Source organism: Nicotiana sylvestris, chromosome 1 (genome assembly GCF_000393655.2).
Source record: "Nicotiana sylvestris chromosome 1, ASM39365v2, whole genome shotgun sequence".
NCBI classification, from domain to species: domain Eukaryota; kingdom Viridiplantae; phylum Streptophyta; class Magnoliopsida; order Solanales; family Solanaceae; genus Nicotiana; species Nicotiana sylvestris.
This window is the reverse complement of record NC_091057.1, coordinates 20,789,601-20,806,618: the sequence shown is the minus strand read 5'-3', so window position 1 is coordinate 20,806,618 and position 17,018 is coordinate 20,789,601. Positions and strand designations below refer to the sequence as shown.

Sequence of the window (17,018 nt, the reverse complement as noted above, 5' to 3'; positions counted from 1 at the left end):
CGTCATACTTAGGTAATGATAAAAATGTAAAATGAACTGTTGATTAAATATTATTTCGTGCATTGCACGGGGTTGTTTAGCGCGATATACTTCTTCAATATGGTTTGCAAGCTATTGCATTGAAGCAGGATTTACTTAGGTCTTAATTATTTTTATTAAGATTAAGACGTCTGAATCTGAATACATATCTTAATATTAATGTGTATTAAGAATAAAACATTTGAATACACATTTGAATACTAAATAATTAAGACTGTTTGTTCTCTCTACATTTGAATGTGTAAATGTTCTGTTTATTTAAAAATTAATAAGTATAAATTCAAATAAAATAGTACTAATTAATTTACTACTATATTAATAAAAAATTAAAATTATATGGTGGTTGGTGGCGATGATGGCTAGCATGGTGGTCGTGGGTGCCAACTAGGTAGTAGTTGATGGTGATGTTAGTTGATAATGGTGATTATGTGTAGTAGATGGTAGATGACAGTAGTAGTTAACTATGGTATTTGATGGTGGTGGTGACTGATAATAGCGGTGGTTGACAACGGTGATTGGTTATTGTGTTGGTAATCGTGGTTGGCGGTGATGGTTGTAAATGATGGCTAGTGGTAATGACAACTAATATTCATGTTTGACAACGGTACATGGTTGTAGCTAGATGATGGTAATGAGTGGTGATAATCTACAATAGTAGGGGACAACAATAGCAGTGGTGATGAGTGGTAAAAGTATAGGAGTAATAGTGAAATATCGTTCCTACAAAAAGTCTTGAATGTATAATATCTTAGGGTGTGTTTGGTATGACGAAAAATATTTTTCGGAAAATATTTTTTAATTTTTCATTGTTTGGTTGCACAAAATAGTTTGAAAAAATATTTTCCTAGATATCACATTTTTCTGAAATTGGAGGAAAATAACTTCCCTAGAAAAAGTTAGGAAAACATTTTCCAAAAACTCCACATACCCTCACATCTAACCCCAACTCCCTCCCCATTCTCTTCCCTACCCCACCTCTCCCACCCCCTCTCTCCAAACATGTTTTTTTCTTCTTCATATTTCAGTTTTTGTTTTCTTTTCCGTCACCGCCCACTCTGCTAACCCCCTCCTCGATTTTTTTTTTTTTGTATTTTTAATTTTGTGGAATAATACTGGATATGTTGCTGTTATTGTTATTGTTTGTATTTTTAATTTTCTGTAACAAAACTTCTGCAGCATCCCCCACCTTAACCCGCCGCGACATTTTGTTTAAAAAAAAATTCAGTTTTCAATTTACATGCTCGAAATTTTACGAAGTCCAAAGTTATGAGTTCAAAGGTTTATGTATTTGGAAGTTTGTGGGGTTAAAAATTATAGAGTTTACGAGTTCGAAAGTTTATGGAATTTGAGGAAGGTGATGATGGGTAGTGGTAGTTTATAATGGCGGACAATGCCGGCTATGGTTATTGATGGTGATGGGGTGGTTGGTTGTGGTAGTTGAGATGAGTGAGTATATGGTTATGGCTGAGGATGATGGTGGTGAGTGGTAGCAGTGGTGGCGGCTATAGTTGAGGATGGTTGTGGCGGTGGCTATGGTTGAGGATGATGGTGGCGGTGGTGGTAGTAGTTGATAATGGTAGGCGGTGGAGGTATTAAGGCCTCATTTGTTTGCACTTAATGGAGGTCTGAATCTTAATCATTCAGATCTCAGACATTAAGTGTGCATGTTTTTAAAATCTGAATCTTAATTATTCAGATCTTAATCATTAAGTTTGTTTGTTTTTTTTAACTTCACAACTACTTAATGGGTCTGAATTGGTCTGTATGATTAAGATCTATAGTAGAGACTTAATTTCATTAGGATGCTATCACGCATTCATTATTAACTGCCACCACCACCACCACCTCCACCTCCACCACCATCACTACCACCATCATCCTCAATCATAGTCGCTACCATTATCGACCATCACCACCCACTATCCCCACCACTACGACCATCATCATTCTCACCCACAATCAACACTCATCCACCTCAACTACCACAACTGACCACCCCATCACCATCAAAAACTACAGCCGGCATTGACCATCATTATAACCTACCACCACTTGCTCACCACCTTCCTCAGTCTAACTACTACCACCACCCGCAATATTAACTATCACCACCACCATCCTCAATCATAATCGCCACCATTACCAATCACTATTAGCTACTAGCATGAACCACCATCATCAACCAAAACTACCACCAACCACCGCCTCTAGTCGACATTCTCCCGTTAGCCATCACCACCAACAACTATCATATTTTTAAAAGCTATATATTTTATTGATAGAATATTAGATTAGTTAGTATTTCATTTGAATTTTATGTTTATTAATTTTCAAATAAAAATAAATTTTATACATTCAGATGTTAAAAGTCAAATAACCTTAATTATTTAGTATTCAGATCTTAATACACATCTTAATATATTCAGATGTGCATTCAGATTCAGACATTTTAATCTTAATATGCATCTTGATGTTCATATGTGTATTCAGATTCAGACGTCTTAATCTTAAAAAAACAAATGAGGCCTAAGTAATGAATGTGAATGATAGCATCTTAATGAAATTAAGTCTCTGTTATAGATATTAATCATATACACCTATTCAGACCCATTAAGTTGTGAAGTAAAAAAAACAAACAATTAAGATCTAAATAGTTAAAATTCAAATTTTAAAAATAAATATTTTTAATATTTGAGATTTGAATTATTAAGATTCAGATATTTATTAAGTACAACAAATAATGCTTTAATGAATGGAATTTGAATAATGAAGATCCAGACCTTAATTAATGAATCAAATAAGGCCTACGCCCAAAAAAAATCGTTGTGTGGCCAATTACGAGTGCTTCAAGTCTTCAACCGAGTGAATATTGACGGTATCTTTGTCGTTACTTATTCCAAGGCGGAGGATTGTGATCAGTGACAAATACATTAACCTTTTTTTGTCCTGTTATGCGAAAATCCACTTTGATTCTCATAATTTATTACTTAACCAAAAAACCACACGTGACTCCAAAAAGTTGGCCGCTACAGTGCATATATTATGATAATTGATAATTGTGCAGTCAGTACAATCACAGTATCAAGAACTCAAAAAATGATGGCTTTGAGATTCTCTATTTTCATCTTCATTATTTCTCTATGCTTCATCTTTGATTTTCAAGCAATATCAGCTCAAAGAGATGAGGAAGACATAACCATCAAAACAATGGAGGATTTTTCTGGGTACCCAATTCATGAACCTAACTATCCCAATTCCTTATCTTCACTCTCTGTCAACTCTGAAAGTCTACAGAAACAGGTAAATTTAATTAGTAAATCCCAGTATAGTAATTTTTTTTTTGGTTCAGTTTATTGTTCTTGAATTTTGTCATAAAAATTGAATCTTGAGTGACAAGAGCCTATGAAGATGTAATTCTTGTGAACTCTGAATTGGGTTTAAATTTCCTTTTTATTGAAAACAAACTTAAAAAAATAATGAATAATAAATAAATAAAAAAGAAAGAAAAAGAGTAAAATTTTGTTTTGTTTGCTGGAAGCGTTGGTCTAGAAAATATACATAACTTCTAATACTTTTTATTTGTATTTGCATAATATTGGCATGAGATGAGTTTAAATAGAGTAACGTGGTCAGTGAGGATTTATATAGCCGACCACAGACTTGTTTGGCAGTGAGGCATAATTGTTGTTGCGGTAAACTTTGGTAATGATGTTCATGTTACTAAGCATTAAGGAATCGTATAAAGTTCACTTTTTTCCTCGCATATGGAACTGTTAATTGATTATTGGTGAAACATGGGAGGTCATTTCTGTGATATTGTGTTTGAATAAACTGGAGTTTTTTGGAGGATATATTATGCGTTTGGGAAGTCTGATTTTTGTAAGGAAGGCTACTCTAACTTATTTCAATTGGTATCATATTGAGTGCAGTGTTTTTTATAATCTTATCTAATCATAGTTTGTTATTTGTGTCATTCTAGATAGATGAGCTAGCAACTTTCTCGGATTCGCCTGCGCCGTCGGTCACCAGGATCCTGTACAGTGAGAAGGATGTATTAGCAAGGAGGTATATAACCAGCTTATAATAATCTTTTACTTATTTGACATTGCATATAGCCTATATCAGTTGTGCTTTTGCTATGATTAGGAGTTTAGAAACTGTACTGAGCTAAAAGTTGAGCAAATGCGGACTTGAATTTGGAGTAGCAGGTGTCCTCATTTCAGTACCTTCATTGAAGCTCTCTTCCTCTAATTTGAGTAATCACGGAAGAAGAACGGATTAATCAGGTGTATGACTTGGTAACATGCAAAATGTACTTTCTGGACAGTACTCCCGGTTTCTTATATCAATATTCCTTGACAGAAAGAGCATATTCTGTCAAAGAAGTTTGAAATGAAACTGCCACGAAAAGGACTCCTTTTATCCTGATAACTTCAGTTAGAGAACAAAAAATGGAATTGTAGCTTTAGTGAAGGGTAAAGTGAAAGAGTGTTGGGTTTATGCTGATCAACAAATGGTCTATGCTTGTCTACCGAAGAAAAAAGACATTTTTAAGGAAGTAAATGTTACACAGGGGAACCCAAAATGAAGGACAGCTATGTGGACAAGAGAGAGGAATTTCATACAGTAATGAACTGAATAAAAAGGGGTGTCTTTAAGGCAGTGTAGCTGGGTTTCAGTTTGGTGAAATTCTATAGGTTCCTTCTGTGTGTTATGATTGAAGTTCCAATTTGACGCGTGATCAATTTGTTTTGTTTCTGACTTATTCTAGTGAGATTAGATGATTTAACAAGTTTTGAACTATTGTTCTCTTGTAAGATTTCTAGCTTGTTGCCCATAGATCCGTATGGAATGCATATTTCATTGCTGACCAATCTCACAAAAAGCAATATTCGAAGCATTGTTGTTGCTTCTGAGAAAGTAAAAGATAAACACATCTGGATTACTTGTTGCTTACCTTGTCATGCAGGTATATTAAAAATTTGATGGAACTTTCTGGTCTCTCTGTCAGAGAGGATGCCGTCGGGAACATTTTTGGTCGGTGGTAAGTGTGTATCATGATGCTTTTCTCCATTTATCGTAAAGCAGAAGTTGCAAGACACTTGTTTATCTCCGTAATACTCAAATACCGAATGTTGATTTTCTGTTTCCTAGACTCAAACTAGGCGAACTTTAACTAATTTTTGAAATATTTCTATTTCGATTTGATACGAGGAAATACTTTTCATGAGATTTTCTGAATATCTACATTTTAATTTTCCAAAAGTGAAAAATGTCAATTAAACTGGCACAGATTTTTAAAAGTCTGGCTAGCATTGATGTAGGTAATATGATCTATTTAAAAGATGAGTCTGATTTGAACATTTATTTGCACCCATGTCTGCTTGCGTTGGGTCTATGATATGTCAAATATGACTTTCATTTGGTGGTTCTCAGGAATGGCTATGAACCCGAGCTCACTCCTGTTTTAACTGGCTCTCACGTTGATGCTATACCATACTCCGGGAAGTATGATGGCGTGGTTGGTGTTTTGGGTGCAATAGAGGCCATTAATGTGTTAAAGCGGTATGCACAATATCCTGACTGTTCAACTTTAACAACTCCGTCTACCGTCAGACTCATTTAGTTTTAAGAAAATCCAATAATATAGCTTAGATTTTTATTTCTCTAGCAAAAATAAATAAATTTTCATTTGGAAGAATTAAGTTTTCGAAACATAAAATAAACTTCCGTTAAGATGACTTTGGTTTTTGTTTGCATTACAATTCTGGAGTATTAGAAAGTCTAAACTTTGTTAAATGAAAACGTTAACACAAAAATGCAATCCTGTGCTTAATTGAGTTGCTCTTATTTGTTACTCATGATTATGTTTCTTTTTGGAGGGTTGTTGTCAGAATGCTCCTTATTGATTTTTGTTTGATTGGGTTTGTATGCCCTCGTGTAAGGATAACACTCAGCTTTAGTTATGCTTTATGACCAAGATTTACATTAACGGGAAAATAACAGAGGCTTAAGCAAGTGTAAAAGTGTGTCTCATTAACTATCTTTAAGTCATACAATACTGAAACTGAATGAAAAAGGAATGAAAAATCTTTCATTTTGGAAAAAAAATATTATTGAAGTTGTGTTGGTATCAGATTTTGTGATGGTTTTGCTTATTCCTTCATTGAATGCTTCTCAAACATGCGACATATTTATTCAAGTTTAAGCTAACTATGTATGAAGGAATTGGCTAAAGTTTAAAGGATTGTGACCATTTATACTGTAAAAACTCTTTTGCAATTAAAAGAGGGTATTGGCCGAGTCATGGAACTCAGAGAGCTCAACAATTATAGATACACTTTGCATGTGGCTGCTACGTTGTTTGACTGCAGAATTCTGTCCTTTGTTTGCTGATTTAAAATCAAAATTACGCAGGTCGGATTTCAAGCCTAAGAGGTCATTGGATGTGATTATGTTCACTTCAGAAGAGCCCACGAGGTTCGGGATCAGCTGTCTCGGAAGGTTAGGAGCTTGATCGCTTACTCCAGCACCTTAGTGCTTAAGCAAATGAATTCACGGAATCAGTTTCTCTGATGAACGGCATACAATAGTTAGTCAGTTCCATTTGGTTTTTAACTGCTTATATTGCAATATAGGAGTATCTATCTGAGCATGTCCCGTATCCAGTTGAGATTCTGATGGTCATGATATTTGCAGCCGTTTGCTAGCTGGAAGTGTACAACTCGCAGAACTTCTGAAGAAGACTGTTGACGGCCAGAATATTTCCTTTTCTGATGCTGCCAAGTCTGCTGGTTACGAGAATGCTAAGGGGGATTTGTCTGAAGTCTTTCTCAAGAAAGGAAGCTATTCTGCTTTCGTAGAGTTGCACATAGAGCAAGGTCCCATTCTAGAAAAAGAAGGTACGCAGCTTTTAAATGGTTATCCTATTCTTGATGATCCCATTCTAGGACCGATTTTAATGTGTTTCATATCAATAATAAAGCTGGTTTATCTTTCAATTTACAGGTACTTCCATTGGTGTTGTTACTGCAATTGCTGCTCCGGCAAGCATCAAAGTAACATTTGAAGGCAAGGGCGGCCATGCTGGAGCTGCACTGATGCCAGAAAGGTAACTGCATTTTGAAGAGCCAAACTTATTCCGTGATTCCGCATATCTCTCTGCCTGCTGACAACTTCTCTTTCATTTTCTAATTATGAATAAAGATGTGTTTCGTACTTCACAATTATTAAGATGGTTTTCCTGTCTACTTTGTGATAGACAGATAACTACCACCAGTGTCATGTTTTATGCTGTTGCTTTTGCTTGGAATTTCTTAAGAAAGTTTAGAACTTTATTCTATGAGAATTTCTGCTTATGAAGAATCCATTCTGGCAGTTAGTGCATTGACTGTCAAAAATACGTGCTTGCCTTCTTCTTAAGTTATGTGTTTCTCATTACTCTAAGCTTGAAAACTAAAAGAAATTCTAGATTTGACCATTTCCTGTCATATACTTCTTGAAAACCCGTCTTCTTTGTTGTAAGCTCCCTATTGCCTGACTTGCATTGTGACTTCGAGCCGTAAAACATTTTGTCTGATTTTTAATTGATTGCAATAGGGAATATTAGTCATATATATATATTCTTTTCTGGTGCAATGTTACTGGTAATAATGTGTTCCCGTATATGGCTGATTGATCTCCGCAACTAATTTGGAACAGAAACGATGCTGGACTGGCTGCTGCAGAGTTGGCTCTAGCTGTGGAGAAACATGTACTGGAATCAGGATCCATTGACACTGTTGGAACTGTTGGTAAGCCGATTTTTTCGCCTCATACCAGAAGACACCGGTTTAGGGTCAACTACCTTGTGCTCTGATAAATGCTTTAATCTGCAAATCTGAGAATGGAACTCTCAGAGAAATTGGGGATTTATTAAAGTTTGGAACAACTAATTATTGTGAGTAACATTTATGAGTACAATAGGCATGTTGATGAACCTAGACCTTAACTTTGAGTTGTGAAAATAACAGCGCATTATGGTGTCAAATTAGAAGATAGTCAAACCTTCCGCTTCAGTACTATTGTAATCTCTCAATAAGATTTAATGATTTTTTTTTTTAAAGGCATACTGAAGCTGCATCCTGGAGCAATCAACAGCATCCCGAGCATGGCACACCTTGAAATAGGTATACTTCCTGTCAAATTAGTGTATTTTATTCTCCACGAATCAAGTTCTTCTCTAGTTTATCACAAAGAGTAGCATTTCGTGATTTAAATATTCACATAATACTATACATTCTATCCAAATCCTAGTGCATAGTCTCTATTTGCTGTATCTGATAACAAAGTCATGTTCTTTTGGATGAAACAGATACAAGAGACATTGATGAAAGCCGTCGAAATCTTGTAATTGAGAAAATCCATCAGTCAGCTTTAGCCATTGCTAAGAAACGCAAAGTTATACTCTCAGAATTTGAAATAGTGAATCAAGATCCACCTGCCCTTTCAGATGAGTCAATCACTAAGGCGACAGAATTAGCATGTCAACAGCTGAATTTGACTCACAAGAGAATGATTAGTCGAGCCTATCATGACTCCCTGTTTATGGCAAGGTAAGTGATGGGGGAACACCTCCTTATTCGATTTATTTATGCATCTTATCTTCTTAAGTTCATAGGTCCCTTATGCTATCTGACCGAGATTTTCTACAACAACAAACCCAGTGAAATCCCACAAGTGGGGTCTGGGGAGAGTAGTCTGTACGCAAACCTTACCCCTACCTTGAGAAGGTAGAGAGGCCGTTTCCGAGATTTTCTACTAAACGTAATTCTGAAATGCTTGCAGAATATCCCCGATGGGCATGATATTCATTCCTTGTTACAAGGGTATGTCATCTCACTTTCTTTTGCCGCTAGTTGTATTTTCCCATTTTCTCTCTGTTCATTATATCTCTTTCCATTTTCTTTCTGTGTAGTTGATGTTGGTCGTAGTCTCTTCAAGTTAGGTTACCTATATTCCGTTTTAGAACACAAGATATTTGTGACACTAGGGTAACTGTTTCAGACGAATATATGCTGGATGATTATAAAAGAGTTACACAATGTATTAACTATTGCAGTACGAGGATTAGGGACAAAGACGAAGCATCTGCGCAAGTTCTAGCATAGTAATTTCATAGGAGGATTGGATTGATATTTATGCTTTGTTACTTATTGATTTTGCAGGATATAGCCATAAGCCTGAAGAGTTTTCATCTGTTGACGATATCGCGAACGGGGTAAAAGTTCTAGCACTAACTCTTGCCAAGTTATCTCTCTCATAATCCCTTAATTTAGTAAACACTTCCTAATGCTTCAGGGCATCTGTATTTTTACTTCTACAAGTAATTTATAGATAGTGAATTTCCTCCGATGTCTCTACAGCAGTTATTTTACTATATCGATGTTGTTTCTAGATCGATGTTGTTACTGCTTATTGGTACTGCTCCTTTTCATTTTGTCCTTGAGCCGAGGGCATCCGGTAAGGTCTGCGTGCACACTATCCTCACCAGACCCCACTTGTGGGATTATATTGGCTATGTTGTTGTTCTCTCTACAGCAGTTGGCTTTGTTAACAAATCATTTCACTTCATCTGCAGCATACCAATTGCTTCCATTGTTAGTTATGAAGAAAAATAATTTAAAAGCAAGTAATGCTGTGTAGTCAAATTCATAATTTCTGGTGTATTATACAAGATGGAGGATGTGAAAAAACTGAGAAACCTATGTCAATACTACAACAGATGAACTAGTTACAAGAATTACAAATCTTCTCCATAGGTGTAGCGTCAGCGGTGGATGCACAATAGAAGCTACGGGTTCAGGTGAACCCGTTAGCTTTGACTCATACCTTATATATGATGGATTATTATATTCAGCGGAAGCAATCTCAGTATCAAAATCACATGTAATTTAGACAACTAGCATAAACGGGATTTCACGGGTTACCTCTTGAAGCGTGAACATATCTCTTCTACCACGTGAGCCTTCAGTTCCATAACTTCTCAATGGAATCTCCATCACCCGCACAATCGTGATCCTCGAACGTTCCACGGTCTTCTACTGTGTTACCCAAATAATACCCGAAAATAGCAATTTCGTGTGGGCGAAATTTCTAGGAAAACTTGGCTGAAAATTTCAGCCACCATCTACTCATCCCTCTAGGTGGAAAACCTTATGTATTTATAGCACAAGTTTTAAGGGTTAAGACCCTTTTCCAAAACCTGTTGGGTTTTCTTTTCCACCAGAAAAATGATTCCTTTATTTCCTATTATTTAGGCACAGTAGGGACCACAAAATTTAATTAACAAGGCTTCAATTATGGAATTAATTTCTAATTTTCGAAATTAATATCTACCATAATTAATTACGAATTATTCCACTAAAAATCCGTAATTGCACTCCTTATCCAATTTCGAAATTCATCCATTAAATCTTATTTAACTCCCCATATTAAGATTCAGATACTAATCAAGTAAATTAAATTACTGACGATTTAATTTATTGATTATTTCCTTTAGACTTTCGCTTAACTTATTTCATGTGTCGGATACAAAATCCACCGGCCGGGTTTACACATGCAAACTTATAAGCTTTCATAAAGGTATATCATCAATCTCTAAACCGAGACATGGATTCCATCAACTAACTATTACTTCGCCAATGTATATTATTATTATCCAATTTACCAGGCATATTGACCCACGAAAGAATCTCGCCTTTTAATAAATCAAAACAATAATAATACACACAGCTAATAATAATTATATCAAGATTAAGAGTATAAGTACATTTAATGGCTAGAGAGTTTATTTTATTAAGTCAGTATAAAATACTTATCTCTACCTGGTCCGTTCAATACATACAAAATGTACTAGCACAAGAAGTTGGAATTAAACCATTCCCATAATCAAGATTAATTATATTTAATCTTGTGCTACAATCATTCCTGATGGTTTGTCCAATTCCATCCATTAGATTGTGAACTCAAACTTTATACTTATAAGAACCGATGATTTAATCTTCCGTGTATAAGCTAAACTCTATACACTAAATCATCTACTATATAAGCAAAGGACACAGACTATTATATGATCTATTTAAAACTTTATTAAAACTGAATAAACAATTATTTCATAATAAATACTATATCTAAACCAAACTCATGGTTAATAGTATATATCCCAACAATCTCCCACTTAGACTTTTAACCATGATAATTATTAGAATATACTATATCCAAATGCATGGTTAATAGTATATGCCCCAACAATCTCCCACTTAGACTCATAACCATGCATCTACAACTTTCTCAGGCATTCTTTTACATGACTATTAAAAGTCTTCACCAAATAAGGTTTTGTTAAAGAATCTTGCCAAGTTATATCTGATGCAATATTTGTCCAGTAGTACTTTGTCGTAATTATCTAGTTTGGTATTAAACTCTTCAGAGATCCTGTTACCGAAACTATCCCAAGAATGAACACCGAACTATAATTTTCTTTAGCTTTCTCCCACTAAGACGAAGTACCACTAATATTACCTTCGTTACCTCACGACATTGAAATATTAGTGACTTCTTACTATAGTGTTCAATGTTCAAACATCACTCCCACTCGATAAAGGCATATTATGTCTATTAACGTTCTCCCACTACTTAAATGCAATGGAACGTCAATTCTGACGTGTGGGTTTTGATGTTCTTGAACATCTAGTTATTTCTTTGCCCAGTTCCTGTAAAAATAGTTTACTTCTAGGAACATGTTTTATTAAACAGTCCTTATCTAGAAAAATGCATTTGTTTTAACAATTGCCTTATTTTCTTTAGGACAATAAAATAAAGCTTCATTCGTTTTCTTGGATATTCGATAAACATGCACCTCCTTAGTTCCGCACCCGAGGGGGTACCAGGGAGTTTTTTCCAATTAAAGGACAATCGAAACGGGATTGGTTTATTTATTTCAGAGTCGCCACTTGGGAGATTTAGGGTGTCCCAAGTCACCAATTTTAATCCCGAATCGAGGAAAAGAATGACTCTATATTACAGTCTGCGTACCAGAAATCCGGATAAGGAATTCTGTTAACCCGGGAGAAGGTGTTAGGCATTCCCGAGTTCCGTGGTTCTAGCACGGTCGCTCAACTGTTATATTCGGCTTATTTATCTGATTTTTAATACAATTATGAACCATGTGCAAATTTTATCTTTTACCGCTTTATTATCATTATTTTTTAGGAATGTGAACATCGCTTAAAACACGTCTTTGGACTGCGTCACATGAAATGCACCCACAATCCGGAACGCATTTTATTTGATGTTTTGAGATTTGGATTTGGGTCGCATGAAATGCACACCCGAGCTTAAGAAAGTAAATTATTAAACACGCGCCTAAAGAGACTATCGCGTTATTATTTTGGGAAGGCCACGAAATTCACTAAGCGGCCCTCCTGAATTCTAAGTAATTTAAAACAAGTATTTACTGAGGGCCCCGCAATTTGCATTTTTATTTGGCGAGGCTCGTCTCATTCATTATTAAAAAAGGGAATTCGCAACGTCATGGGAATGCATCTTATACCACGTCACAGTCAATGTACCCGTGATTAGAGACACATTTCGATTTCGTTGAGATTTGGATTTGGGTCACATAAATGTGCACCCGAATTTAGGGAGATAACATTATTAAAGGCGCGCCTAAAGCAACTAGCGCATTATTATTTTTGGGTAGGGCCGTGAATTTTGCTAAACGGCCTATCCCGGAATCTAAGTATTTAATACATATACTTTGTGAGGGCTCCGCAATCTGTACATTTTTATTTAGCGAAGCTAGTCTCATTTTTTTTATTTTATTATTATTTATTCTTTATTTTTTATTATATTTTTTTTTATTTTTAAAAAAAGGATGCCATTTTTACGCCTTTAACCATACTAAACCTTATAGCCTATTTACAACTGAAATCTCATAACTCGTTACAAATTTAATAAAAGGAATCTAGCAAAATGAGTGTTTTGGAAGTAATAACAACAAGTAATGCTAGTTTTGTCCGAATGAACTAAGCAAGGGAAAAGACGAACAAATTGACGTTAAACTATGTCATAGAACAACTAACCCTACTAAATTAAATGATATCAAATAAACAAAAATACATAACACCACAAATGAACAAAACGCATATGGTGAAAACATAAGCAGAAAATTATCATACCAATTTCTATATTGCATTTTTGAACTTTTGACATAACATCTCCTTATTTAATGCTTGAGGTTTACTAACCTTTGAACCTCGGCCAACTCAGGACGACAAACACGACCCCGACGGAATTCAAGCCAGACCTCACTGGACGCGGAACAACGACGAAACCTCGGACAAACACCTCGACGAACCAAAGACGACCTCGATGGAAAGCTTGGACCCCAAAACTGTCAACGCCCAAGATTGTTGGTGGCTGCTGTATATTTTTTGACGCAGCAGTTGGTACGTGGATATGAAGCAAAGAGGTCGTTTGGATGTGAGGGAGGAGCAGCTATGGAGGGAGCTGGTGGCGCGAGGCAGCAGCGCAGTCACAGCTACTGTTCGATGGCGAAACCACTGGTTTTTCTGATGGTGTTCACTGGTTGTTTGATTTGTCGACTCGGATGAGGGAGTGAAGGACGGGAGGGACGACGAGAGGGGGAGCTGGACGAAACGGAGCTAGCTAGGAGGAGGAGGAGTGGTCGTGGCTGTGTGAGACGATGAGGGAGTGAAGGACGCTTGGTTCGATTCACTGCTGGGGAGCGAGGGGTCGTTTGGACAGTAGGGTGGTCGTTTGGGTGGTGGTTATGGCGTTTTGAAGGGACGGGCTGTTTGGTCGTTGATGGTGGTAATGGAGGAGTCGCGTTCGGACAGTAGGGTGGTTGCTGTTGGTCGTGGGACGGAGAGGGGATCGTTTGTGGTGGTGTCGGACGGTGGTGATGGGGGAGTTGGTCGGGTGGTCGTGAGGCAGTAGGGAATGGAGTTTTTAGGGTTTTAGGTCTTCTTCCTTTTTTAGGAAGAAGATGAGTGAACAGTAGTATATCCAAAAAATTCCCCAGTCCTCTGCTTTGGCCCTTTGTCCGTGTATTTGTATAGTCTTTGCCCAGAAAAATGAGCCCCACGCGTGGTGGGGTTCGAGGCTTATGTTCCCCACGCGCGGTGGGGTTCCCCATGTGTCCTGGACACGGTTTATTATGGGCTAGGTCCGAAATTAGGCCTAAAACCGGGTAGTTTGAACCCGAATATTATTCTTTTGCCCGGACCCGAGAAATAGGAAAACGTTGCTTAACTAGTCCTATGTAAGCAAAATAACTACCAAAAATAAGACTAGTATTCAAACAAAACTATATATTTTTTAAATATTTTTTCAAGATTTAAAATAGCTACAAAATATTAATAAAACTATTTTTGTAATTTTCGTTTTTTTTAAATATTAAGATAAAATATGAAGTAATATTTTTTTTGTATTTTTCAAAGTTAAAATGACTATAGAATATTAATAAAACTATTTTTTTTGTAATTTTCGTTCTTTAATAAAGACAAAAATATGAAGTAATATTTTTTGTATTTTTCAAAATTATAATGACTGCAAACATTAATAGAACTATATTTTTTTTGTAATTTTCGAATTTATATAAAATACCAAAATAAAGTACAATTTTTGTATTTTTCAAGTTTATGAGAGCTACATAAACTAAAATTTATATATATATTTTTTGTAATTTTTCTTTTGCGAGAAAATAAAGTAAAATTAGTCAAAATAGCTATATTAGTCCTAAATTAAATATTTTAAGCTAAGAACGTAAAAATTCCCGGGGAGGGTCAAAAATCACATGCTTACAGCTGCCCCTCTTTGACTGGAAACACGAAGAGTTTTCCGACAAAGAACGACTAGACGTGTTTTTGACCCGACCATTACTTGGACGGACTACACTGAAGGAAAGGGAGGGAATGTGAACCGAGCCCTGGTATCTGAGCTGCCTACATATCCATGGTTTTACAGGAATCAGGCCACGTGTAGTTCGGATATGAGAGAGATGGTAGAGGGTACCGAGGTGGAGAGCCGATCGAGGTGTCGTTCCGTTGAGGTTCCGGTCCGCGGTCCTGTCATTACAACAAAAATGAAAACTGAAAAAGACTAACTAAGCCTATCAGCTACTAGTTACAAGGATTCCTATCTCTTAAGTCTTCTGAAACTTGGTCTTGAGTCTTGAATGGTGCTTCATACAGACTTTGGATCTGAACCTTGATACTTGCTAGTTGTAGGTGCTAGTTCTTGAGCAGACCACATTTGTTCTCCACTTCCGTATTTTGGGCTCTTCTCTTTCTTCTTTTTTTTCTTCTTTTTTTTGTTTTTTGTTTTTGTTTTTGTGACCAGCTTCTGTTGATCATCCCAGACTATTGATTCGCGTTCTTGAGGCGAGCTTCTAACTTGCATTGAATGCTGGGGATTTCTGTTGTAATCCTTCTGCTTTCCAGTGGGTCACTGCTTGATCTTTGACAGGCGGACTCCTGACTTCTTCGATCTTTGACATACCACAAACTCCGTTCTACAGGCGGGTCCCTGACAATCAAAACAAACAAAACAAACAAAATTTCCTAACCCAGTTTGCACTGGGAAGGTTTGTGAGTCGTTAGCAAAATCGTAGCCCACTGATACTACTGATGCAGTGCTGAGAGTGAACTAAACACTAGATTAGGATGTATTCCCTTGTTATACAGGTGGGCGCCTAACTTCAATGCTTGAAATGTAAGGACTGAAATGTATGCCTCTGTTATTATGGGCGGGCTCCCAATTTCAACACTTGATAGTAAAAACTGAATGTATGCCTCTGTTATTATGGGCGGGCTCCCAACTTCAACACTTGTAATGAAAAAGACTGAAATGTATTCCTCTCGTTATACAGGTGGGCGCCTGGATTTAGGAAAATGACTTTTTTTTCAAAATGTTTTTTTTAGCATCTTAGGAGAAAGATTCGTCGGACTAAGATTTTGATCCTAGGAGAAGGTTCGTCAGACTAGGTCTCTATCTTAGGAGAAAAATTCGTCAGACTAAGATTTTGATCCTAGGAGAAGGTTCATCAGACTAGGTCTTTTCTTTTTGGTATCTTAGGAGAAAGATTCATCAGACTAAGATTTTGATCCTAGGAGAAGGTTCATCAGACTAGGTCTTTTCTTTTTGGTATCTTAGGAGAAAGATTCATCAGACTAAGATTTTGATCCTAGGAGAAGGTTCATCAGACTAGGTCTCTATCTTAGGAGAAAAATTCGTCAGACTAAGATTTTGATCCTAGGAGAAGGTTCATCAGACTAGGTCATTTTTTGTTTTTTGGTTATCTTAGGAGAAAGATTCATCGGACTAAGATTTTGATCCTAGGAGAAGGTTCATCAGACTAGGTCTTTTCTTTTTGGTATCTTAGGAGAAAGATTCATCAGACTAAGATTTTGATCCTAGGAGAAGGTTCGTCAGACTAGGTCTCTATCTTAGGAGAAAAATTCGTCAGACTAAGATTTTGATCCTAGGAGAAGGTTCATCAGACTAGGTCATTTTTTTTTATTTCTTTAACAACCACTTAGGAGGAAATGCATCTCCTATGGGTAAAACATAAACTTAGGAGGAAATGCGTCTCCTATGGGTAAAAACAAACTTAGGAGGAAATGCATCTCCTATGGGTGAAACTTAAACTTAGGAGGAAATGCGTCTCCTATGGGTAAAACTTAAACTTAGGAGGAAATGCGTCTCCTATGGGTGAAACTAAAACAAACCGAGGAGGAAATGCATCTCCTATGGGTAAAACTAAAACAACCTTAGGAGGAAATGCATCTCCTATGGGGTGAAACTAAAACAATCTTAGGAGGAAATGCATCTCCTATGGGTAAAACTCAAACTTAGGAGGAAATGCATCTCCTATGGGTGAAACTAAAAACGAACTTAGGAGGAAATGCATCTCC

The 17,018-nt window shown here is 36.4% G+C and overlaps 1 protein-coding gene across 1 annotated transcript; it reads left to right on the top strand.

The window, feature by feature from the left end:
- The first annotated feature begins 2,920 nt into the window (after window positions 1-2,920).
- LOC104249923 (ureidoglycolate hydrolase) lies at window positions 2,921-9,476 on the top strand. Its single transcript, XM_009806447.2, has 12 exons — window positions 2,921-3,339; window positions 4,019-4,104; window positions 5,009-5,083; window positions 5,476-5,604; window positions 6,457-6,543; window positions 6,739-6,941; window positions 7,048-7,150; window positions 7,741-7,832; window positions 8,145-8,207; window positions 8,393-8,633; window positions 8,866-8,906; window positions 9,246-9,476. The coding sequence occupies exons 1-12, from the start codon at window positions 3,082-3,084 to the stop codon at window positions 9,341-9,343; spliced, it is 1,476 nt and encodes a 491-aa protein (XP_009804749.1). The 5' UTR covers window positions 2,921-3,081; the 3' UTR covers window positions 9,344-9,476.
- Window positions 9,477-17,018: the final 7,542 nt, after the last annotated feature.